Source organism: Dendropsophus ebraccatus, chromosome 4 (genome assembly GCF_027789765.1).
Source record: "Dendropsophus ebraccatus isolate aDenEbr1 chromosome 4, aDenEbr1.pat, whole genome shotgun sequence".
Classification (NCBI taxonomy): Eukaryota; Metazoa; Chordata; class Amphibia; order Anura; family Hylidae; genus Dendropsophus; species Dendropsophus ebraccatus.
Genome location: NC_091457.1, coordinates 97347525 through 97374659, shown reverse-complemented (window position 1 = coordinate 97374659; position 27135 = coordinate 97347525). Strand labels below are relative to the sequence as shown.

At 43.5% G+C, this 27135-nt stretch overlaps 1 protein-coding gene across 1 annotated transcript; it reads right to left on the bottom strand.

The window, feature by feature from the left end:
• Positions 1-9872: 9872 nt before the first annotated feature.
• Positions 9873-27082, bottom strand: COTL1 (coactosin like F-actin binding protein 1). The gene is made up of 4 exons (XM_069966333.1): positions 26853-27082; positions 26414-26496; positions 12848-13005; positions 9873-11394 (listed from the first exon to the last, which is right to left on the bottom strand). Exons 1-4 carry the CDS (start codon positions 26927-26929, stop codon positions 11284-11286), a joined length of 429 nt encoding a protein of 142 aa, XP_069822434.1. The 5' UTR covers positions 26930-27082; the 3' UTR covers positions 9873-11283.
• Between the last annotated feature and the right edge of the window lie 53 nt (positions 27083-27135).

Below are 27135 nucleotides of genomic sequence, written 5' to 3'. Positions count from 1 at the left end.
CACTGCAGGCTGAGGAGTGGCCAACGATTACACAGAGAACATTGACCTGAAGCAGTGACCAGGATTATATACACTTAACTGCTTCCTGGAGTTTATAAAGTACAGACTGGTATAATAATGTTGTTTTCACACTCTGTCTCCCAGAGTGTATCACTGATGTATATTTAGGATGTATACCTATGAAGGGTGCCCCTTCCTGGCAATCATCATACATAGGGTCTGATGTTTAAAAAAAAACAACAACAAACAAACAGTCTATGTCATATACATTTTTTCAAATAGCACAGGAGTCTGCACTGTTCTAAACCCTGAGGTATACCACCCATATAGAAGTATATTCTTCTGGCCTCCATTGGATTGAGTTACTATATATCCAATTGGAACCAATTTTCTGGTGTACAGGTAAATGTGTACTGTCAATGCAGTGGGAAATTCTAGCACATTATATAGAAAGCAGAGGAAATACCATTGCATCTACGTAGCAACAGTATCATTTCCTATTGTTAATGTCCTTCCTTTCATGCCCTGGGATGAACTTTCTCCTGAGCTCAGTGTCACCCCCTGTTTAGCAATATGCTGAGTATTAGTTTAGTCAGCACAAGGAGCCAGCCAGTTCCTGTAGGAGGTATTAGACAATAAGGGATGAAGGGGCTCACCATGCTTGTTTTTTATTGTCATTCAATTATTGATATTATCTGTTACTGTTAGTGGGGGGATTGAATAACTTAATGTGACTCTGTACCCACAATCTGACCCGACCCCCCCCAAACCACTTGTACCTTTGGATAGCTGCTTTTAATCCAAGATCTGTCCTGCAGTCCGTTTGGCAGGTGATGCAGTTATTGTTATAAAAAACAACTTTTAAACTGGCAGCCCCATGCCCTACGTGAATGGCCTAGATTGCGTATGCATTAGTCTGGCACAACCTCTCTGTCCCTCCTTCCCACCCTCCTCATCATTAGGAATGCTCCAGGCAGATTGCCTCCTATTCCCCACCTGTTTCAGCCCGGCACATGGGCTGAATCGTTAAGACACCTGTGCAAATGTTCAGCATGGAGAAAATGTTTCAGTCACATGCCTAATGATAAAGAGGATGGGGAGGAGGGACGGAGGGGTGGTGCAAATTTAGGGCACAGACATTCTAAGCCACGCCCGTAGGGCACGGGGCTGAAGGTGTAAAAGTTGTCTTTTTAAGACAATAACTGCATCACCTGCCGAATGAACCGCAGGTCAGATCTTGGATTAAAAGCAGCTATCCGAAGGTAAAAGTGTTTTTGGGGGGGTCAGATTGTGGGTACAGAGTCGCTTTAAAGCGGCACTATCAGCAGGTTCTTCCCAGAGAACCTGCTGATATGCCGCAGTAGCTGTGTATGTCAGTAGTAGATTGCGATTACTTTAACCCCTCTCCTCCCCGCATTGTGTGTAAAATCACTAAATGCTCTTAAGAGCATAACAGCATAAGAGCATTTAGGGCGTTACTCAGGTCCAGAGAGCATCACCCCGCCCAGCCCGCCCCCTCCCCTCCACTATGCATATTGATAACTGCATAGTGGGCTGTATACACGGTGGCTGCGCAGGGAAGCAGTCCCACCGGAGACAGGCGGCTTTTCAGGCATTCGTAAATACCCTGGGCTGCCGCCGATCCTCCCGTAGGTTCCTCAAGACGTAAGTATAAAGTCTATCTTATGCTTACTTTCTAAGGGACTTCCGGGAGGATCGGCGGTAGCCCGGGGGGTTTACGCATGCGTAGGAAGCAGCCTGTGCTTCCCTGCACAGCCGCAATGTATACAGCCCACTATGCAGTTAGGAATATGCATAGTGGGCAGGACGGGAGGGGGCGGGCTGGGCAGGGCGATGCTCTCTGGCCCAGAACAACGTCCTAAATGCTCTTATGTTAGTAATTTGCATATGAGCATTTAGTGATTTTACAAAAAAAATGTGGGGGAGGACAGGGGTTAATGTTACTGCCATATACTGCTGACATACATAGCTACTGCGGCATATCAGAAAGTTATAACTTTCTAAATCAATAGTAGATGTGAAATAAAGCAAGTTTGCAATTTACATTAATTTTTTTTATCATGCTACAAAGCAAAGCTAAACTTACCAGAAATGCAGGTCCAGTCTCCTGTAGGCAGATTTTTAGACTTGTGCTGATTGAAAAAATCTGACTAAACACAGGAATTCCGGTCAGTACAGAGAGTCACAGCTCAATGTGTCCATTAATCAAGACTGCATTCTCTGTGAGCGTTTAGATGACCTGGGAAACATGGGACTTCCTGTGTTTAGATTCTTTGGGGGAAAAAGAAGTCAGAACACAGGAAGTGACTCATAATAACAATAAATAAATAAAACATGTAAATAGCAAACTTGCTTTATATCACATCTACTGTTGATTTAGGTTTTAAAAGTTATAAGGACAGTGACACTTTGAAATAAAGCTATACTTATGTGGTGTCCCAGTACAGGTGGTTCACTAAGTCTTATTCCACTTGGGTAAAGTGCCTCTGTCAGGTATTGCACTAAAAGGGGATGAAGGTGCCTATTTCTGTTTCCCCACTAGGTGTCACTCTCTGTCTTATGTGTAAGTCTTTTCTGTGAGCACAGCTGAAGGAAGGTTATGGGTTAAGTTTATTTGTCATGTTTTGTGGTATTGTCCAAGCAGAGGTGCTGATGTCTTTCCCTCACTTTTCCACCTATTACACTTCTTCTCCCTCTTGTCTCCAGTTTCCACACCTATCACAAAGAAGCTCAGTTGCCCCTATAAAATGGATGTTAATTCCTGGTGGGAGGTCTTCAGTTAGAGGGGTGTAGGGACTATAGACACAGCCACAAGAAGAGATCCTTATACTGAGAGATTTGCTCCAGTATGCAGCGCTAAACCCTCAGAAGAGATAGCCGTCATCTGAGGAATAATAATAATAATAATTTTTATTTATATAGCGTCAACGGATTCCGCAGCACTTTACAATTCTGGGGGTACATACATAGACAAAAATCAGACATTACAGAAATCCACATATAATTATCCATACAGGAGGAGTGAGGGCCCTGCTCGCATGCATGAGCTTACAGACTATTAGGAGGGGGTGCGAGACAAAATGGCAGAGGGGCAAAGTGCTTCCTTTTTAGCATGGTCCGGCCATCTTTATAAATAAGGCAGTGCAGTTAAAGGTGGGTAAACCAGTCACCAACCAATGCCTGCCTGCTACAGGTCTAAGTGCTTGAATGCCTGGCGTATGTATTTGGGGGCGGGAGGGGGCAATTTAGGGAAATGCTTTACCATGTCGGGGAGCCATCTCCTGGATTCTCAGGACAGTCACCACAGCTAGGACCTGACCCCTAGCAAGACAAATATCACTCTGCTCAGGTATCTTGCTGACCACGCACGGATCTTCTGGGAAGTATGCTATGCCCAGTTGTAAGGCCTTGGGCTTGTACTACCCAACTTGGCACTCCTTGGACTAGTTGGGCAGAAGGCAGTCAGATAGCTCCCTATCTATACGTGAGTACAAGTATTCTCCACTCTCTTCTACCTGTGTACTTAACTTGCCCTGCAGAGTACATTGCTACCTGTACAAGGCCCCCAAGACGGTCCCTATTAAACCTACAAGCTACTTCTTCTTTTGACTTTCTGTCTCAGCCACACTTTTGTGAGTTTCTTTTTTTTTTTTTTGCTTTAACTTGAATTGCACTGAAGATTCTCAAAGTAAACATGTTCCTGCTGGTTAAAAAAAACCCACAGGAAGTCCTGCACATCTGCACATTCACAGAGAAGGTAGTCATGTAATTGACGGACACATTAAGCCATAACTCTCTGTACTGGATAGGACTTCCTGTGTTTAGTCTCTATTTTCAACCTGCACAAGATTAAAAAGCTGCCTTCAGGAGACTGGACCTGGATTTCTGGTGAGCATAGCTTTGTTATACAACATGATAACTATACAAAATAATGAATGTAAATTGAAAACTTGCTTTATTTCACAACTACTGTTGATTTAGACTTAGAAAGTTATAACAACATTGACAGTTTAGGTAAACGTATTTTAGGTGTTATTTGTGGGGTGGTATATTGTGATAGTTGTTATGGCCAAACCTACTACATTGATATAGTTTAATCATACAAGAACATAAAATGGCTGCCTCTGTAGTAAGGAGGTGGTGCAGGTAAATCATTGGGGTGTGATATATATATTTTCTGGGTAGACATACTTTCCATGTCGTCAGATACCTTGTAGCGGAACGTTTCATGTTCTTACTGGCAATTTCATTATCTGATTTTTGCTGAGTATTTACTAACTGGGTAGAAGAATATTTACTTAAGATCTGCTGAATACACTGCTGCCTCCGCCTGCTTCCTCCCAGGTCAAAATCCAACTTCCCTACAGCATTCTTCTTTTCAGTAGACTATAGCTTTCAGGGCTGCCCCCTCATATAATCCATGGAAAGGAAATATAGCTCTGATACAGACCCAGGCTTAAGTATCTTCCCCTCGTAGCTGTAAGAAACATTTAAAAATTTTCAGCAGAAAGGGACCACCTGGTCCATCTAATCAATATTTATATTATCTGTCCTTATCTTAGGATATAAGAGAAACAGATCGCTGATCTCAGGGAGACCAGCCAAATAACAACACTGCCATCCACATACAGCTGTTTTGGGGTGTTGCCCCTCATCAGTGTGGAGGAGGATTCTGGCTAGGTTGAAGCAATGCCTAGAAGAGCCATAGGAGAAACTGATCACTGATCTCAGGGAGACCAGCCAAATGACAACACTGCCGGCTGTTAATGAAAGCGCTCAATGCAGTGAAGTCCTAGGTGCGTTGCCCCTTGGAGCAGGATTCTGGCTAGGTGGGAGCAATGCCTAGTAGAGCCATAAGAGAAACAGATCGCTGACCTTCCTGGAGGGATATCTGGCTAGTCATGTGTTTCGAGACTCTTTGATGAGGCTCCACGGGCTCTTCTTTTGCATGCTCATTTTAGGATAGGTATTTGTTTATCCCAGGTAGATTCACATTCACTTACTGGATTTTTACCAACCTCATCTGCTGGAAGTTTGTTCTAGAAATCTACTACTCTTTTAGTATAATTATATTTTCTTACATTGCTTCTAATCTTCCTCCCAGCTAAAACACCAGTACTAAGCAGATGTGTACAAACCTTGTTGGTGGCAGTGACCTTACATGTATGTTCCTGTCATATTCTTAGCAGTAATCAGGCTCCTGGGATATTCCTTGAAGTGACGGTTTTACATGGTATCTACAGCTGACAGGTAACTACTCCACAGACATGGTCATACAGCTTCATCATCTATGCTGATTGTATGCCACTGCCTGCGGCAGACACACATACACATGACATCACACAGATCACTCATTGTCTATGTCCCTGAATATTTTATCCTCCTCTCTGACCCTCTGAATTCTTCTTGTATAAGTGGAGGAGGCTTTCCATGTTTGAGATTTTTTCAATGTAAATTCACATATTTAGTTGAATGTGTAGGCAGCAAGATGTATGTCTTGCCCCCACAGTGTGAGGCCCCAGACCTTACACCCCTCATTAATACTGGACTACTGCTCACCTTGTACTACAGTAAGTGTCACACTCTATGCTTCTAACAAAGAAAGAAACAGTGCTCCATACCATAAATCAGACTATTTCCATGGGTGAAGGGTGAAAACTTCATACGTGCCTGCTTACATGACAGGTATTACCTCTATGAAGTCCAATAGCTAACAACAATAATTCCTATAATAATTCCTATAACGTATAGGAATTATTGTTGTTAGTTGCATATTGGACTTCATAGAGTTAATACTTGGTCATGCCTAGCCCACCTGTAATGTAAGCACGTACGAATTTTCAGTTAGATTTCAGCTGACCAATTTTTTCTTGCGTAGATAAGTAGCCACCAGAGAAGTTTGGCGCCGTCTTTCTTCTCTTTCCTAAGAAAGTCTGCATGTATATGGGGGAAGATGGTGGGGGGTTCAGGAGAGATAGCTTTTGACAAAGAAGTATTTAAAGTGTACTTCTCAACTAAAGAAATTTTGGACATGTCGGTCAGGGTCTGAGTGTTAAGACCCCAACCAACCAGTAGATTGATAGGGGACAGGGCCATGCTACCACGGAGTCCGCTCCATGCTGTGTCATTGTGAAGAGATGTTATGCGACCCATCTCGTTACGACACAAAGCCAACTTCTCCCAATCGGTCGCAGTCTGACACTTAGACCCCAACCAAACTAAACTTTTAACATGTGACATAAAAATCCAATCAGTACCATATGCTTGACAAAGGCTACCTGTGGCTGAAACATATTGTACTGGGTGCACAGCAAACTTCTGAGATTTTAATTCCACCGTACGATGCTTTTGGACTTCTTGGATTTCTACGTCATTGGCTGATTCTGTGGATTGTTAGCCTCCAGCATGCATCACAAACTGTGCAGTTCCCTGGAACATAGGTGCTGTTGGGCTCTTCTTACTTTGTAATGTCTTTGTGACATGTCAAAAGTTATTTTTGTTGACAGTGCCTCTTTATTCTCTTGTGCAGTGCTGAGGGCTGTGATGTCTCCTCGCTTCCCCTTTCATCCCTATCCCTGCTCAGGGCTCAGCTTCCAGCTGGCTGTCTGGAATGGGATGTGAGGGGAGCAAGGATGTATTCCAGCCTGCAGCAGATCCAGGGCTTGGAAAAGCTTGACACATTTCAAGGAGAATAAAAGCATTTTTCTATATTCTGGAAGTACGGACAGATATAGGAAATAAACCATGTCTCATTGACCTAACAGCGTCAGAACTTTGGAATGTGGACTGGTTCATAAGGATGGGTCACTATCATTCTTCTTTCATGTATTGTAGAAGAGGCATAGTCCAGTGTAATGATTAAAAGTTTTTGAGCACACTTTGAGTCCTAGAGAATGGATATAAAATAATCATAGAAATGCACTGATGCCCCAACAAATCTCAATAAAGCTAGCAGGGTCTATCGGGGACATTGGTGTTTGACAGACCACAATAAGGTCAACAGATTCCATTGGGTACCATTGGTATTTTGCGTGCAGGTGCCATTTTCGTTATTCTGCATCTGTGACAGAACAACAGATGTGAACCTAACCTTACTCGGGAACTTGTTAGCTGGAGATAAAGACCTGAGTGTGTGGAGTATCCATGTATAGTAATTATAAAGTATACATCCTGGGCTGTACAGCTGCCAAGGCAACTGTCTGACGCCCAACAAATTCCACACACACCAGTCCTGTTCATCAGAAAAAGGCTTGTGCGCAGAACTTGCTGGGCATTGGACGATTGCCTTTGCAAATGTATCGCCCAGTGTAAGCTGTGTTTCTCTGTACACTTTAACATGGAAATGATTACGTTTATGGAATAATTAAATACAGTGGTACCTTGGTTTAAGAGTAACTTGGTTTAAGAGCATTTTGGTTTAAGAGCTCACAGTTTTTCAAAATTGTGACTTGGTTTAAGAGCATTGCTTTGGTTTAAGAGCTCCTTGTACTGGGCAAGAGGGTGAGTGGAGGAGGGGCATGTTGCATAGCGGGGTCTACAGCACTGTACTCTGACCCAGGAAGTCTCCCTCACCTTCCAAATCATAGCAGATCCACTTCAGGCTGGGACTCACATCAGGGGACAGGACTGTGGAGGTAATCTCTTTATAGCTGTAACCCCTCTCTCCCCGGACAGAGAGTGCTGCATGTATGTGCCTACATCTGTCCTGCTCATTCCTTCATGCTCCCTGCAGTCTCCGTCAGCCCTTGTGTTTCCCATCCTCTCCATTACTGTACAATAACTTATAATATCACATATTCAGCTATTTCTGAATGTTTGTTTCATCTGTTTTACATGTTATTCAGAATAATAAATCATTATTTTTGGGGTGTGGAACCAATTGTCTGCATTTCTATGATTTCTTAGGGATAATTTGCTTTGATTTAAGAGTGGATTTGGATTACAAGCACGGTCCCGGAACAAATTATGCTCGTAATCCAAGGCACCATTGTATATCTTTGCTGTTCATAAGGAACACGTGTCTATGTTTTCATACATACCATATAAATGATTTACTCTTAACACAATATACAATTTTTGGACCCTCTTGCATCTCATTTATTACTGGATAAATTCTTTTTGGATAAAGTCTGGATAAATTCTTACACCACCAAGGCAATATAACTTAATTGGGATCAGACATATATAAGATACACACACCTTATACTACGGTAACTGATACTCCATATTTTACTGCTGACAAACAGCCCCTATAGTATATCTGCTGAAGCTGGAACCAGCAAAATCTCTGTGCCCGGACGATAGGATGATTTTTTTTTTTTTTTTTTTTTTGGGGGGGGGGGGGGGGGGGGGGGGCCGCAGTCTGGCAGAAGAACAAACAGTCTTAACTTTACCCCCTGTGGGCTAGACTGTGCTGTTATGGGCACAGTATGCCGGGCTCTGGTGAGGAGAGAAGACGTCAGAGGCAGAGTATGGTCAGAGTATGGACACCCCCTCTCAACCCCCAGGAAGCCACATTATGGCACACAAAGGGATGGATAAGTGTGGATGCGACCCATCCTCACTTAACCCCTTGTGTGGTACTCTGCTCCTGCTTTTTTTGTGTCTCCCTTTTGTTTTTCAGATATCGGTATCCAGAGGATTGCGTCAAATTAAGTGGACTACGTCAATGACCAGCGTGTTTGTGGGGAAGCCTACTCGCTTTTGGAAAATTATTTATTAAAATAATTTTTTTTTTTTTAAAAGGGAGTAGGGGCACACAGCCAAACCAAACTGCAGCAGCCTAGGAGTACCAGGGCAGGATGGACTTTTTTTTTGTTAAAAAAGCACCAAAATGCTGGTCATTGACGTAGACCACCGAATCCATCGCAATTCTTTGAATACCGATACCTGAAAAAACAAAAAGGGGAGACATAAAAGAAAAAAAAAAAAAAAAGTGAGCTTGACAGCCATCATTTTGAAAGATGTTCTGCACCTTACAGTATGCAGCATTTTGTCAGATGCTGCTTACAGTCTGACACACAATGGTTAAGTGAGGATGCATCACATACACACTTAACCCTTTGGGTGCCATACTAAACAATGCAGCCCCCAGGGGATTAAGTGAGGATGCATTCTATCTGTACCCATGCCAGGAGGGAAGGGGGTAAAGTACCCTCCTTCCTTGCTGGGATAGGTGCAGTGCAGGCTGGGGGGGAATGGTCCATACTCACCTCGAACATTTACACATAAGCACTGGCATTTTTTAGTGGAGCAGAAGATTTCCATTGAAGTTTATGGGAGAAAAAACTCCATACCCTAAGCATGCTGCGTTTTGGATAAACTTCCATTGACCTCCAGCTAACATCTGGCTGCTTGTGTTTTTGCAAAAAAAGAAAAAAAATTTTGGTGTTTGGAGGTGTAAAGGTATTTTGTGTTCCAACTAGTATTTTTGACTAGTTAGGCCCCAACATCACTATGGTTTAAAGCCCCTTTTACTTGGGCAGATTATCAGCAAGGAGCACAGCAAGAAACGGCAGATTGACCCCTGTAAAAGTATCAGCAACTAGCCGAGAAGCAGGAAAACGGCCGCTCGTCGGCTGATTGCATTTTTTGTGCGGCTTTAAAAATTAGTTGCAATATATTTAAATGGCCGTACAGAGAAACAGTGATTATTGGTGTGGCCCAGCTGCACAATTATTTTGCTTTCTTTGATTGGCGCTCGCTTGTGTCCTTGCATGGTCCCATAATGGGCTGTGTAAACTGACCCTACAAGCTACATTACTGACGTCTCCTTTTGGGAAAGCATCCCTTCCCCCCATATCTTATCCTTGTTACACCAGTTATAAAAGAAATCTATACAAAGCACCACATTTTGGAAAAAACAATTTTATTCTTCAAGTGGTTTTTCTGAGCAGTGTTGCGTTTCTCCTGTTCAGTTCACACCGATTCAGGTTTCAGTCACCCAGATAATTCACATTCTGGGGTGTGAAAAAAAAAAAAAAAAAAGCTAAAACATTTCACTTTAGTAAGAAACAAAACTTTTTAAAATCTTATTTGCCCCTCCTTTTCTGTAAACGATAAGCAGACTTGACCCCAGAGCTGTAATGATCAGCAGCAGATTCCAGTTCAAATGCAAAACTCTACAAAAATAACACTAGCGGCCATTAACTTTTTAAAAGTAACATGATATGTGTCAGGTGATCAATAATACAGCGATGCCACAAAATGTAACCAGGGACCGGCCCAATAATAGGAGAGTAATGTATAAATGGAGGTGACAGATTTTGGTCTAGCTTAGCAGGTGATCACACCATTGCTGGAATGTTTAGGAAAAAGAAGTGGTCAAAATGAATTAAAAGGCAACTCCAAACACCCACCTAACAGATAAACATAGGGGGAGATTTATCAAACATGGTGTAAAGTGAAACTGGCTCAGTTGCCCCTAGCAACCAGATTTCACTTTTCATTCTTCACACTCTTTGGAAAATGAAAGGTGGAATCTAATTGGTTGCTAGGGGCAACTGAGCCAGTTTCATTTTATACTATGTTTGATAAATCTCCCCCACAGGCTTTATTGAATCTCTTTATCTACATGCTGAATGAGCCTCCTATTCATCATTGGGGTTAATCACAGATTTTATAATGTGTATACAGTAGGAGGCGCCTTCTTCTGCTTAGTGTCGCCCCCTACAGGGTAATACACTGTATGAGGGGAGGAAGGCAGGTGACAACTGCTCTGAGCCCATTTTGACTTTTATAATACTGCCCCCGATGAATGAAATATGAGACAATGTAGAAGAATCTGTGTCTGTACGTAACTAGAGTTGCATTTTAACTTATTGTTTCCTGCTGATTTTAAATGGCAGACAGAGCAATGGTCACCATTCAGAATTGGGCTAAAGATGACAACTGGGGGAACAGCACTGGTCATGTGACTCTCACAGACAATGAAGTTGGTAGTACAAATATCTCAAACACTACAGTGCAGACTCCTGGAAGTGCAGTCCAAGGCATCCTTGTAACAACTTGGCATGAGTTGGAAATGAAGGAGGTGGGCAGTGAGCTGTGCTGTGACTGATCACAAGGTGCATGCCTATGGCAGGCGTGATTACATCACTGATGGTACCGCGAGATGGAGGAAACAAGTCCTGGGCTGGGCAGCAAAATAGTAAGGGATTTACGCAAAGAAATAAACCAGTTTTTATCATGGTTTCCAGTTGTTTTCATTGAGACGACTTGCTTGTTTGAACTGGAATGACAGCAGAAGGTTTGGGTCACCCTCTATTCTGTCTGGGCATCATAGTTGGCACCTCCAGCCTTCTTCAGCTCGGCTCTAATGTAATCTTCAGCTAGGTCTTTGTGGTCTGTGATCACAAGCTCTTTGGCAAAATTCTAAGAAAAATTAAAACAATTAGTTTTTTTCTTTTAATCTATAATATAGAAAATAAACGTGAGGGTTAATACACATTTTCATATGTTCAGTGGTCAGGACAGGAGAGCTTTTCTATCGGAACATTAAAGGGGTTGTCCAGTGAAAATCTTTTTCTTTCAAGTCAACTGATATCAGAAAAGTATAAAGATTTGTAACTTACTTCTATTAAAAAATCTCAAGCCTTCCCATACTTATTAGCTCATGCAGGAAATGTTTTATTTTCAGTCTGACACAGTGCTCTCTGCTGACAACTCTGGCCGAGACAGGAACACTGTCTTGGTTTTCTATAAATCCCCATAGAAAATCTCTCCCGCTCTGGACAGTTCCTGTCTCGGCCAGAGATGTCAGCAGAGAGTACAATGTCAGACTGAAAATAAAACACCATTTCCTGCAGGACATTTAGTAGCCGATAAGTATGGGAAGATTTGAAAGAAAAACATTCGCTGGACAACCCCTTTAAGATGGTGGCTGATAAGAATACACTAATGAAAAATATGAATGCAGCAAAGCTAGGATGAAACAGATGACACTGCAGTAATAGTGGGGAAGTATACATTATAGCACAAGCTGTTCTGATGCTTTTTATCTTTTACACTATTTTTGAAGCCAGTGTCAGAAATGGATCATAAAGATAGGGAACATTTATGGGAAAAGTTGAACTATTTTGAATCTACTCCTGGTTTGTTAAAAACTATGCGAAAAGCAGTATCAAAACAGCATGTATGAAAACCCCCCCAAGGCTGGGCTTTCATTCAGCGGTCCAAAAGGGCAACTATATGGACATGTAAGTATGAAGTAGCTGAAACAGAAGTAGACTTGAGATATATTTATACACACTCACGCTTATAAAGCAACCCGATTTAGAATAGAAAGGTTGCCGGTGTATAATCCAGATAACAAAATCTCAGCATGTGAATGTAACACATTAAATAAAATCACAAAGCAGGAATAACCATCCCCCACACCCCGACCGTGCGGGACAGACGCCTGTTTGTTCAAGTCTGAACAGTGTCTGCTATTGACTTGTACTCCGTACAGAGAGATTTGATTATGACTCTGGCCTCCTCTACCCACCCAAAGTGACCTACGGCTCAAGCTGCCAGACTGGAAAGCACCATATGGTAGTCACACGGCTGATGAGGACGCTCACAGTCATTTCCTTAATGCTTCTTGTGCTATTAACACAGCAGCTCCTGGACTACTTTAAACATTGTAAAGCTGGGACCTAAAGGTGGAATGGACGGCCTCCAGCCGAACATCAAGGCAAGGTGTGTAAATCCAAGTATGCCTCCAAACCAAAGACACTAGTCTAAGTACTCCTCCTTCGACATCTGCATCACTCTTTATTACCCCATTAGTGAAATGCATAAGCGATTGCAGCTATAACATCCAACAATTATTAAGAATACATACCTGGATGACCTCTTTTACCAAGGTCTTGTCTGTACCTATCTTGGCTCTCTGCAGTCCACTGACATTTTCACCGATCCAGGTGATTAAGGCAAATTTCACCCTCTTGCTCAGTGCATCTCCAGTGGTGAATCTGACATAAGCATACAGACGGATGTCATCTGTAATTGAGAAAAGATGGTACAATCATATATACTGCACTACAATACATACATGATAACAGTGTGCACTGCATTTAGCCATTTGGGAAAGCAGCAAGCTGGGTGATAGCTAATATGTCTGCTATCATAGCTTTCCTAGTCTCCTTGACAGCTAATCTGCCAGTTAATGCTATGCAGAATTTGCTAGGCAGATTTGTTATTCAGGAGCATGGGAAAGCTTAAGTGACAAGCTGGTATTTTTGCCATGTTACTTGTCAGTCACCTTTGGCAAAAATAGATATACAATAACTGAGAAAGAGCTGGATGGCTGTTCTGTTGTGACAATGTCTCATTGAATCATTAAGCCATCATTGAGCAGTTTCTGAATTATATCTGTTAAAGCTGGGTGTCATCTAATATGGCCACATTTACAGAGCTCACACCAGTTCTGGTCAAACTGGATTGGAAAGTCTCCAACTAAGGTCTCTGCAGGAGATGTATGAGAAGCCATAATGGTTGTGACCCAGCTTTCCCAGGAACAGATCTTTGGAGAGGGGACCATGCAATTTACAATAAGGATGTGTTTTCCTTTAGTATGCTGTGTTCAGATCACAGAGCAGAGGACTGTTAGCGGTCACAATGACCGGCAGGATAAGATTCATCGCTATTGTATATTACTAACCAATTGTCTGTGCTGGAATCACAAGGTTCCACATGACGGTCCCTGCACCTGCCGGCCGCTGCCCTGACATTTCACTGGGCTATTACTTATTAAAGTTACTTATTAAAAGTTCAGAGCAGTAAAGGAGGAAGTCTGGAACGAAGCAGCCCCCCCTCCCAAGTGCCATATGCTCCCCACTGAGCCCGTATTATGCCCATGCGAATCCAGCCTAAACATCACAACATCCATTCAAGAACCCAAAGCACTAGACTTAAAGTTTCAGATAGCACAGGGACGATGAAATCAGATTATTTTAGGGCTGGTTCATTACAAGGGATACAACCAAAATAAGACCAAGGTCCAAGAAAATTCTAATGAATTTTAGAGAAGAGCAGAAGAATTGATCCTCTGGTGAATGGTCACATATCACCTGGTTACAATGTTACAGGAGGACAACACAATTCACTATTGGAAAGATGAACAATTCACGTTCACCAGCCCCCCTAACCTCCCATATGGAGGAAAGTGAGGGGGAATTAATCGCTGAGAAATGTCAGCCCTTTTACAAGTGTCTTAAAAGCTGCAGGCAGCATTATGAGGATAAAGAAAAGATTCTCTGTAAAGAGCGTTGTCATTGTACAATAAAAGGTTATGGACATTTCACTCTCAGTGACTTTCTTCTGCCGCAGCCTGTCCAAAGTCACTTAACACTGGTAATGGCCAAAGCCTGTGTGGGTTCTTATCGCCGATGAACCACAGCCTTTCCCGAATCCTGACTATCCTCGTTTGCGAGCTTGCAATGCGCACTTTGGACAGCTCTCTGCACAATACTGAATTACAGTCTTCAGGCCACAGAGTAGTTAACTCTGTACCAGACCTTTTAGGAAAGTGTGTACCCACTTTTGACTTTTACGCTGAGCCTGACTGATCGCTAGAATGGGCAGGGTGAGAAGTGCGTAGCCACTTGCATCTGATTTGGACAATTACGTCATTACTATGGCCTACGCAGAGGAGGACCCTTTTTGAAGTTGAACCATTCTTCTTCTAAGGACATGCTGATCCCGGCAGCCAACCAATCACATAGCTACACAAGCAGTTTCTGTGGTAGCGGCAAATTGAAAGGGGGAAGAGTAGGTCCCCACTGAAAGATCTGACAGCAGGGGCAACAGGGCAGGTAAGTATGCTGTTTTTTTTTGTTTTTTTTAAATAAGCCATACTGCAAACTATATTTGCCAGGAAACCCCATTTAAAGTCTTACAGAATACATATATACATATTGCTGCAATAATTAAATTAGAACTGGTGAGCCTAGGTTCACATGAAAGCTTGAGTAGCTGAGCCAGAGGGGTTGGCATGAGGTGATGTCCTCAAATAAAATCCAGCGACATCTGTGGCTTCAGGAGGCCGTACACCATGACTGCCAAGGTGTGAGCCGAGTTACATTATGTCTGAACTGTTGCACATTTTTTTTGGATTTTGACACGTCACTTATTTCAAGCAGATCTCTCAGGAGTGAACATCGGAAATGCAGGATGCAAATTAGTCTAATTGAAATGGGGCTAATCTGTGTCCAAAGCAGCAGCCTAAAATGTCAGAAAACCTAGAAGCGCAGTGTATTATGTCTGTTTGCAGATATGGAGAGATCTGTCAGTCTGGGCCAGTGGACCGCCCCAACGACTCCTGAAGCTCCGTACCTGGCCAAAATTACAGCTAGGATTTCTCGGAAATGGCTGTAAAAAGGGAGCCTGCCAGTGTTTTATGCTGCCCGTGGTTTGGATAGAATAAAATTAGAGTCCAGTTCCCTTTATAACATTATAAATTTACATTAAGTCAGTTTCTATAAATCCGCACATTCCCATTACTTGATGTACACTTATTTGGAATGTGATTTACAGTGCTTGTCATTCCTTGGCCAGGCAGTCATTTTCAGTAAAGCAATCAATATTTTCTGTCTGTCTCTCATGACAAAGAGGAAATCCTTATGGCACAAAGGACAGCTCTGATAAAGGCATTGTCAATTATAGGGCAATGATATCATTAATATCTAAATTGAGATCACAAATCCCCATGCACATACAAGATTGCAAATGGCAACCAAGAAAGTTTCAAGTCAGTCTCGCAAGGAGTATTTTGATCTGTATTTTTCGTACAAAAATGCAGGAATGTGATTGGTTGCTCTGGGCAAGTCCTCATCTTGCACCAATATATAATGCCAGATATATTACTAATACACAAGCATGAAATCTGTATGCAATGAGACCACTATACAGATATATTATGGAATTAGGGCAGAATATTATGTAAGCTATTATATATTAGGTATTATATTAGAGATATTAAAAAACTGACACTTCTAGGTACAATAATATTTATACATTTGGCATATGTCTTCCTTATAGACAAATAGACAATTCTATAGTTCTATTCTTGGCGTGCAGAGGTAATGTCAGCCCGCAGAAGGAGTATTACTGACACTGCCAGGAAGTGTCAGCAAAAAAAAAAAAAAAAAAACTGCAACAGTGACAGAATGTTTAGGTAAGGTAAATATTGGTACAACACTTTGTGCTGTTCTGTAAATGTATCTAGAGAGGAAATGCTGATCCAATGCTGGGATGTGGGACAGCAGCAGTGGGAACAATGTAGCCTGACAGAGATGCATATGCAGAAGGGAGTATGTAAGATAGATATGAGAGAGGGATTGCTTCCTATAAAGCAACAATATAGATATATCTGGTTTGGTGCATTCAGCCGGCAGGGAGGGAATGTAGTTGCTGTTGTCTGCGGTTACGTCACAATGACCCCTGGTCTTGACTCAATTAATATTCTGCAAATGGAGCTGCATTTCTCCCACCTAGGGAATGCAGAGGCATCGGAGGAGGGGACATAAAAGTTTCAAGATTTTGTAAATTCCTTTTAGGGTAGCTTCACACGTACAGTATCACAGCAGATATAGCAGATTTGACTAAATGAATGAATACAGCATCAAATCTGCCCAATCAGAGCCGCAGCAGATTTGACAGTGCGGATTTTATGCAGTGTTCATTCATTTAGTCAGATCGGCAGCATTAAATCTGCTGCATTACGGTAAGTGTGAATCTACCCTTAGTGTGAGACCAGTCGAGGCGGAAGTATATCCTTCTCACCTGTGCACTGTGAACTGGATCCACAGTATGAAGCCATGTTACTCCATCCATCATAGATACAAAATAATGCTGCCCCCATACTGCCACATCAACTAAAACAGGAATACACAAGAGCCTTTATTATTTAGTAATAGACTATGCTGCATTATAAAATGAAACTTCCTCAGTGTGCTTCCTAAATGGACTACAGTTGCTAAAAAAAAAAGCAACTTAACCTTTTGGAATTTCCTAAATTTGTATTGATCAGTAATAAAATCATCAATTGATCATCAATTACAGGGTAATGATATCACTAATATATATGGGACTTGCACCATTCTCTAGATGCCTTCAGATATTTAGGGCTCATTCAAACAATCTGTGCCGCAATCCTGAGGAAAATTGTGGCACGGATCCCCTAGCTGGAGCCCCCCCTCCGCCACCTGCCACGGATCCCCCCACCCCCACAGATGACAGGAGAGCATGCTGTTCTCTCCTGTTCTCACATCTACTACTAACCTATTCCCCAGTGCAGACCGGCTACAAGCGCTCAACAGAAGTGGCCTGGACTATGCTGCTGGGAGAAGGCAGCGTAGTCCAGGCCACTTCTGGTGAACATGTACGCCAGTCTGCACGGGGGAATAGGTGAGTAGTAGATGCGAGAACAGGAGAGCACATCATGGCTGGGTGGCGATCCAGGCCGCAATCCGCACTAGGACATGTCCTATTTTTTTCGTGGTGCAGGTCTAGGCACGGATCATGCGAATGGCTGCATTCACTTCAATGGTCCCTAAAATTGTCCGTGGTCGCAAACTGCAACAACGCACAATTTTACGGGACGTGTGAATGCAGCCTGAGTATTAAACATTTCCTTCCTCTAAACAGCTGGAATACCAAGTGATTCTTTTCAGAAGGGTTGTCCATCTGAGAGAACACTTTCCTATGATGGGTTAAACTATTAGGGGCACAAAATGCCATGTAGATAAGCTGACACATTTTTTCATGTTTCATCAATATGTAGCTGCATTGTTTGCTGTAATAACTGAGCCCCTGAGATTTAGGAAGAACCTAAGCTGGAAAAGGCATGAAAGAAAGAATGTCAGGGAGCGCCCAGTAGGGGCCTGGGGCATGCCAGTGCACGTCACATACAGACAACGTCCAAACCTGAAATAAAACCAAACAGAGTTCCAAAAGTAAACTGGAAGTTAAAGAGGTCATCCCAAGGTTATAAATGATCTCCTATCCACGGACAGGTTAGAACTAGCTGATCAACAGGGGCCTGACCTTTGGGACTCGCATGATTCAGGAGTATGGAGGTCCCCTGTTTCCTGCGTGAATGGAGCAGCAACATGCATGTTTGGCAACCACTCTATTCATTGTCCGAGACAAACATACATGAGATCAACACCCTGCAAGTCCCATAGAGAATGAATGAGCATGTGAGCTGCTACATAGTCTTTAGTTTCCTGTGATATGCCAGCTGACACTGCTCTCCTGTGGGTAAGAAGGGAGAAAAGGACACGTCACAGGTTGATGTAGCATCTCAGATGACAGTGTCACCTAGGCTGGGCTTCATGACCGTTGGGCAATCTAGCTAGGTGACACTGCCCACCGATGGAATAACGTCCTAGTAAGAGGGAAGGGGGGGGGATGACAGTATCACTTTAAGGGTACAAACACACACACTGTATACGCTGCGTATTTACTGCTGCGATACGCAGCAAATACACAGCAGATTAGATCTATATAACTGAACACAGCATCAAATCTGCTGCAGATCTGCTGTGTATAGGGTGTGTGTGTGTGTGTGTGTGTGTTTGTACCCTAAAACTCAGTGTAGTGTTCAGTGTGAAGAGACTCAACCTCCTCTCAGTCCTCTGCAAGGTCAGAGACATCAAGGAAAATGTTGTCTGCTTTTGGAAAACTATACCAGTGTGGAAATAGGTGAACAAATGGTTTCGGCTTTAAGTTCTCCATTTACAGATAAATGGTTTCTGATTTCTCCAAGTACCAATAAGCTACAGGTGTTTCTATTAAGGAGATGAAATTCAAAGTGTTAAAGCCTGGCTGGTGACAAACCGGTTTTTCTCAAGAAAGATTGCATTGAGCCATGGTTCAGACGAAGCAATTTGCACAAGACATTATACAAACAAAGGAAGGTTAAGAATATTACAAAAGCATTGCTAAAGAACTGGGTGTACATTAATCCATGGTCATACTAATTATCTGTAAGCGGAGAACATTCAGGATTGTCGCTACTCTCTCTAGGAGTGGGTGTCCAGTTAGTAGCCCTACAGAAGTAGGAGAGGCACCTATGAAAGGTGAGAAAGAACCCAAGGATAACTGCAAAAGACTACAGACTAAAACTTCTGTTCACGTTTCCTGTATTTGTAATAACCCCGTGAAGGAAGTCACTGCTAGTTAAAAAACATTGCAGCCCAGCTGAAGTTTGCCCGAGATGACCTGGATGTTCCACAACGCTTCTAGGAAAAGGACGGATGATACAGAGATGGAACTTTTCTGCACAAATGTAATAATACCTTATCCCAACTGTAAAGCACATTGGAGGATGGTCATAGATTGGGGCTGAGCTCCAGAAACTCAGCACTTACATTAACTCCTATACTTATACAGCCTTAACATTTTACAGCACTGTCACCACTGTCACCACTCAAATCGTTCCTGTCCCCATTGGGGCTCACAAATAAATTCTCCTCTTTTTACTATATAATTATTGGGGTCAACTACTTCTGGCCTTGTTCACTGTATAAATGCCAGAGGCTTCAGCTCTGATGAAAAGCTGATTGTCGGGAATACCAGGTGTTTGCACCATACTAACACACTGATATACTAGTCTAAGGCTGTATTTCCACATGCATGCAAACCATGCTTTGAAACCATAAATTTCATGCCAGGACTTTCAGCAACACCGCAGGGCCATTGGAGAATGTAAAGGTATGGTGTCAAACACATGCAGAGATTGCAATGTGGACACACAGCCTAAGCTGGGTTCACACTGCGTATAATTCAGTCAGTGTATGTATATTTCAGTCAGTATATTTCAGTCAGTATTGCAACCAAAACCAGGAGTGGATTAAAAACACAGAAAGGCTCTGTTCACACAATGTTGAAATTGAGTGGATGGCCGCCATATAATGGCAAATTTTTGCTGTTATTTTAGAACAACGGCTGTTATATTGAAATAATGGCCGTTATTTACTGTTATATGGCGGCCATCCACTCAATTTCTACATTGTGTGAACAGATCCTTTCTGTGTTTTTAATCCATTCCTGGTTTTGGTTGCAATACTGACTGAAATATACTGACTGAAATATACGTCGTGTGAACGCAGCCTAAGGGTGCATTTACACAGATATTTATCTGACAGATCTTTGAAGCCAAAGCCAGGAACAGACTATAAACAGAACAGGTCATAAGGAAAGACTCAGATTTCTCTTCTTGTTAAATCCATTCCTGGCTTTGCCTTAAAAAATCTGTCAGATAAATCTCTCTGTGTAAACACACCATAAGTATGAGTTATCAGTGTTCGTTTAGTAGGGTGCCAACACCTGACATTCCTGCCGATAAGGAAAAGCCATCAGATACCTAAGGGTAGGCCAGCAATGTAAAGGTCCTGCAAAACCCATTAAAAAACCACAATATTTTGTGTGTGGGATTTGTGTATTTACTACAACGTAAAAAAAAGCTGAGTGACCGTCCCCTAAGGCTGGAAATATACACCATAGTTTTTTGCCAAAACCAGAAGTGGATTCAAATGGGATGGAAAATATAAAGGGAGGACTTCTACTTCTTTTTTAGAGATGAGCGAACCTCGAGCATGCTCGAGTCCATCCGAACCCGAACTTTCGGCATTTGATTAGCGGTGGCTGCTGAAGTTGGATAAAGCCCTAAGGCTATGTGGAAAACAAGGATATAGTCATTGGCTGTATCCATGTTTTCCAGACAACTTTAGAGCTTTATCCAAGTTCAGCAGCCACCGCTAATCAAATGCCGATCGTTCAGGTTCGAATGGACTCGAGAATGCTCAAGCTTTGCTCATCTCTATTCTTTTTCCTCTTGGATCCTCTTCTAGTTTGGCACAAAAATTGCAGTGGCATTTTTCCCTAAAAAAAAAAAAAGCTGTGTGTGTTTCTAGCTTAAGAGTTGAGATTCCATAAATTACTATTGTTATCAATCTTCAGGCTATGAGTCAATCGCAGACAATGGTATGGATTTACACAACTTGCGCCACGTTTATTATGTGTTCTGAACACTTCTTATATACTTTTCCAACTAAAGAGGGGTTACCGCTGCACTAGGGGCTGTGTCAGAATTATGGCAGATTCAGGCCCAGTTTAAAGGGAACCTTTCACACTGTTATGTTGCCCCCACTGAGGGCAGCATAATATAGTGACAGACATCAGTAATTAACATAGTTTGGCAACACCCACAGATTGAAGCCTGCAGTGTGTGCCTGATGCGGCTAGAGTCTCCAGCTTATTCATTAGGAGCCAAGCCCACTCATGATTGACAGGTTTCTCCCTATTCACAGCAATTGGGAGAAACCGCTCGATGATTAGTGGGTGGAAGGGGCGGTGGCAACACTTGAGTTATCAAACAGCCTTAGGGCCCTATTCTGAGCCGAGCAACAATGTAAGCGAGCGCCGATCTGCTAGATCGGCGCTTGTTTACTTGGCCTATTCCACGGCCCCGATCATCATTACCGATGTCCTTGCAGCAATACATTACCTGTCTGGGCTTCTCCTGCACTCAGTCTTTCTGCCCGGGTCCCGCGGCGTAGCATCAGCTTCGGTGCAGCCTGACTGAGCTGTCAGACCGCTCAGCCAATCACTGGCCGCGGCTGTCCCGGCCTGTGATTGGCTGAGCGGTCTGACAGCTCAGTCAGGCCGCTCCGGAGCTGCTGATGCTGCGAGCAGGACCCGGGGAAAAAGACGGAGTGCAGGAGAAGCCCGGACAGGTAAAGTATGGTGCTGCTTCTCAAATAGTCGGTCGCCCGCCGCGCACCGCTATTCCGCCGTACCGATGCGCGGTGGGGGCCGATGATCTTAGATCTGGCCCTAAATGAACGATCAGCCGATGACACGATCATCGGCTGATCTTTCTCTCTATTCCACCGAGCGATAATCGTCCGAATGGGGCCGATACGGCCGATTATCGCTCCCGTGGAATAGGGCCCTTAGGGTGGGTTCACACTACGGAACCCGAGCTGAGAATTCCATAGCTTGTACCTGTTCATGGCCGCGAGCCTTTCCACCGGCTCCATAGACACCAATCTATGGGCGGTCCGATTCCGCTACCCGGCAAAAGAATTGACAGGTCAATTCTTTCGGCGGAATGTGGCATCCGCCTGTGCATAGAATAATATCTATGGCACGGGCGGAGAGGCAAGCGGCCGTGAATGGGCAAGAGCTACGGAATGTCAGATATTCTCCACTCTGGTTCCGTAGTGTAAACCCACCCTTAGGGTGCCTTTACACACAGATTTATCTGACAGATTTTTGAAGCCAAAGCCAGGAACAGGCTAAACAGAGAACAGGTCATAAAGGATTTCGATTTCTCCTCTTTTTAAATACAACCCTGGCTTTGGCTTCAAAAATCTGAAAAATCTCTGTGTAAATGGACCCTTAGCCTCTGTGATAAATCTGGACAATTAATCAAGCTGCCGGGCCTCAAGTGGTGCCACCTGCTGTAGGAAGGGGGGAGGGGGTGGCAGGATTGGCATCACCACCCGGTCACTGGGTGCTGCTCTTGTCTCTTAATTGGCACACTCAGTTAAACAATGCTGTATTGTCATTGACAAAGCAAGGGGCCACAGGATTCTTGTGGCTGCAGGCAGCATTCTGCTTTTGACCACATGGGGGGGGGGGGGGGGGGGGGGGGGGGGGGTCTGCCAACTGGGAGATTACTTCCAGTTTACCTCAGGCAGCTGAGTGGCTTGATTCACCCCTGGCTTGTATCGTTTGTGCAGCCATTTAAAACGACTCTGTACCCACAATTTGCCCCCCCCCCCCCAAACCACTTGTACCTTCGGATAGCTGCTTTTAATGCAAGATCTGTCCTGGGGTCCATTTGGCAGGTGATGCAGTTATTGTCCTAAAAAACAACTTTTAAACTTGCAGCCCGTGCCAAATGGAAGTATCTGTGCCCGAACTTTGCACCACCCCTACGTCTCTCCTCCGCACCCTCTTCATCATTAGGAATGTCACTGGAACATTTTCTCCACACTGAACATTGCACAGGTGGCCTAACAATTCAGCCCATGTGCTGAGCTGACACAGGTGGGGAATAGGAGACAATCTGCCTGGAGCATTCCTAATGATGATGATGAGGAGCACGGAGGAGGAATAGAGAGGTTGTGCCAGCCTAATGCATACACAATCTAAGCCCCGGTCGTTGGGCACGGGCGGCCAGTTTAAAAGTTGTTTTCTAGGACAATAGCTGCATCACCTGCCGAACGGACCCCAGGACAGATCTTGGATTAAAAGCAGCTATCTAAAGGTACAAGCAGTTTGGGGGGGGGGGGGGTCAGATTGTGGGTACAGAGTCACTTTAAATTCATTGCTATTGGCCACACATCTCCTGTTTACAAAGAGATGTGTGGCCGGTAAACAATGATCTTTAGGGCAGCTCAAAAGGTGCGATCAGCCAACAAGCGAGTGTTTTCCTGCTCCTCAGCCGATCCCTGAAACTTTTACATGGGCTGATTAACAGTCGAATGAGAATGTCTAGCAACGCTCGTTGTCTATATTCAGCCCATGTAAAAGAACCCCAAGTTTACACTCTTTAGTAAATCTGGGTCACTGAACGTGTTTTGTGAAAGGAGCAGGTGATGGATCTGCACAAATACAGTAAGTAAACACTTTCAGCCTCCTGTCCCCGTACTCTCTGGGGCACTACAATTACACAATTACAGCCCCATAATTACACACTGGCTCTGTTTGTCACAACAAAACCATTGCACAGAATAAATGCAATAGCAAATCTGCATGAAATTTGGAAAGATGATGATGAGGATTCGCAGGGAAAATGCTCGAATTTGGGGCAGATCTCACTTTAGGTTTTGTGCACACAGAGGAATAGGCGAGGAATTGAAAAGTGTTTTGCTTGAAATTCCTCGCCTATTCAGCACTGGCAGAACTCGAGTGGAATTGAAGAATTTCTCTAGCGGAATCCGCCCAAAGAAATTACATGTCAATTCTTGAGGCGGAAAGTGGATTCGTAGCAGAAAATTCAGCATGGAAATTTCGCCGTGTGAACAACAGGTGAAACCCAATTAAACACAATGGGGCAATGCTATGTTCATATTTTCCATGTGAAATTTAAGGCGGAATCCGCGGCTAATTTCACACGGATTTCATTTGAAATTCCGCGCCTGTTCCTCAGTGTGAACATACCCTAACTGAGATAAAAATACTGCTGAATAACTGGGGAGATATGCCTTTGGATGAGTAGGGAAGCTGGGGTACACCCCCTGTGGGAGCTGTAATTGTGGCCATACTGTTTGCCACTCAAATATTATAGGAACAAATACAACTAAGAATGACTAAAGAATAGAAATTTACTTTTATTTTATTTTTTTTAAGATAAGATGTTCTGTAGCACCTTCATCTTCTATACAACTGGGATACCAGGAATGTCATCATTTTACAATAGGAATTGCAGGTGTATCACACTCCGTATGTAACTCTGTGTATTCCTATGGGATGGAATCTGTTGGCACAATACAGAATTCTTTTTTTATGTGGAGGAAGGGTTTACTGTTTACTTCATGAGCAGTATGGCTATTATAAGGACTATATGGACACTTTATGGGAATTTTAACTGGCATTGCTATAAAGGGCATATATAATGCCTCTATGCTATATTTCCTACAGTGCACAGGCCGCTGAATACTCTGTGGAGATACTGAAATAGCAGGGGGTGCACAAAGATGAAATATCCTACAGCCTGCGAGCCAAAAAGGAAGATGCAGATTTCTCGTCCTGAATATGGATGTCTCCTCAGAGCGGTCATCTCCTGTCTTTTACACGTGACAAATGTCAGTCCCCTTCCTGCTTGGGTATCGCACCAGAGTGCAGCACCCTTTTCTCCAAGTCTCTTCTTATACTGGAGGTAGTAAGCAACTTCATCCTGACAACTGTATCTTCAGGAGTGAAAACCAGGATCACATTAGGCTACCTGTCACTAGAGACAGACAAGGAGAATTTCTGGCCGCCCTTGGATTGGATTTAATTTGGCGCAGTGGTAATGGGAACATTCAAGGGTAACCTGCAATTAATGATCAGAGAATCTCACATTTACCTTAGAAACGAATGGGGACACAGGTGGGGACAGGCACATAATCTCTATTCTAATGGAGGCTTAGCTTATTACACACACACACAATCTATCACACATGTTTGTACACTTTAAAGCAAGCCCATCCCGCCTTCACTATTTCCCCTGTAGATATAATCGTATTCTAGGGTACCCGGCTACTTCCCTGCCATTACTGTTGCAAGAATATTGAGTAGTTCAGACGTGTGAAATCTCACTCAGTGGAAACTGAACTACTATTCTGCCTACTTGGAGATACATGTCCGCAGCTGCATACATAAAAAGGTGGATTTTTAAAACCTTATGAAAAAGTTGCATCATTTTGAGATGTCCTGAAGCAATAAAAAAACGTTGCCAAAGTAGTCACACCCTGTCCAAGGAGGATATAGCCTGCAGCCAGTAACGTGTACTAGAGTATTACATTCAGTATATCAGCCCAGCCTTTGTACAGCCACATCACAGAACTCCTGGGGCTACTGCAAGAAGTCAGACATTTTTACAGCCCCTGTTACTTGCTGGGACTTGTAGTACTTATAGAGCTGCTGCAGACAGATTCCACCCCTGGGTTAATATACATTTATCAAGGTCCGCACCTAGCACCGATCAGTAAAAAGTTGCAAATTTTAGCAATATTTTTGTGACTCTTTACCGGTCTGCTCCCCACTCTCCTAGTGGGCTAGAAGGGGGCACTACATTGCGCAGAGGGAGGTGTGGCTTCCCCGTGCGTACGATTTATTACAGTTTACGCCTATCGCACACCAGCAACGCCTCTCTTGATACCCCCCCCCCCTTAGTGTGATATTAGATAAAAACAATACTTGCATTTATAACACTGTACACTGTACAGTCTTATGACCACAGAGAGGATGACTTGTATCCCATCCCGGGAATGAAACATATGCCCAGAGGGGGAGAAACAGTATGTGCTTGTCAATAGACAGAAGTGATAAAAAAATAGAGTTCTCAATAGTTGACACTTTTTAAATGGCCAACAGAACAAGATGATAAATTGCAAGCGATCAGGACTTTTTATAGCCATAAAGAGGAGAGTCTCAGTCACTGGTGTCAGCCCCAAAAGAAAGGCTTTAATACAGACACTATTGTGATGAGGAGAATGTATATACTACATCTGACCTTACACCGCCATCTGGTGCAGAATATTACACATATGTTACAGTGATACTTTGACAATCCTCAGTGAGATCAGTCGGGCAGGGCTGAACAAGTCCCATACAGTCCGGCTCCACATTCCAGCTCCATGGCCCCAGGTCATAGTTATCCCATCAGACTACAATGCAGAATCCTTACCTGAGCAGGTGTTCACAAACTCTCCATAGGCTGACCCTTGCTCTCCCGGGACGATCATGCACCCATCGTATTTGAATGTGACCCTTTAATGTAAAAAGCAGGTATACATGAGGAAGTGTGATGCACAGATGCCAGACATAGACACAGCACTGTCCCTACACCTAGAATACTAAGATTTCTAGGTACAGGTCTCAGCAGGACACCTATGGGCTGGGATCACAGCCAACCTGGGGCTCTCCAACCAGTGCAGAACTACAACTCCAAGCATGCCTCTGCAACAACTGGAGAGCATCAGGCTAGGGAGCACTGCAGTAATGTCTCCAGGACAATGCATCAGCCCTGGAAGGAACAGAATAGTAGACTTCTGGGCAGAAGGTAAAAGTTGCATGAGGGTGCAGTGGGTTGTCATCATATAAGTCAGGACTCTGCAGGCACTCACCAACTAATGCCGCTGGTGTCATCTCTGACCAGATTGTACGCTTCTCTGCACGCCTCCTTGTCTATCTTCGTTGCCATGATGGGATGCAAGATGTGTGAGGGCTGGCAGAGACGAGATGCAATGAGCTGCTGCTGCGGCTGCTGTGTCCCTGCTAAATCCTCTAACCAGCTCAGGACAGGAGGAGCAGCTTAACCCCTGGGCTCCCAGCCTGACACTGACGAGGGGGCGGACCATTCTTTTTCTACTGCAAAAAAGGGGAGGAGCATTCTGGCTTAACAGGAAA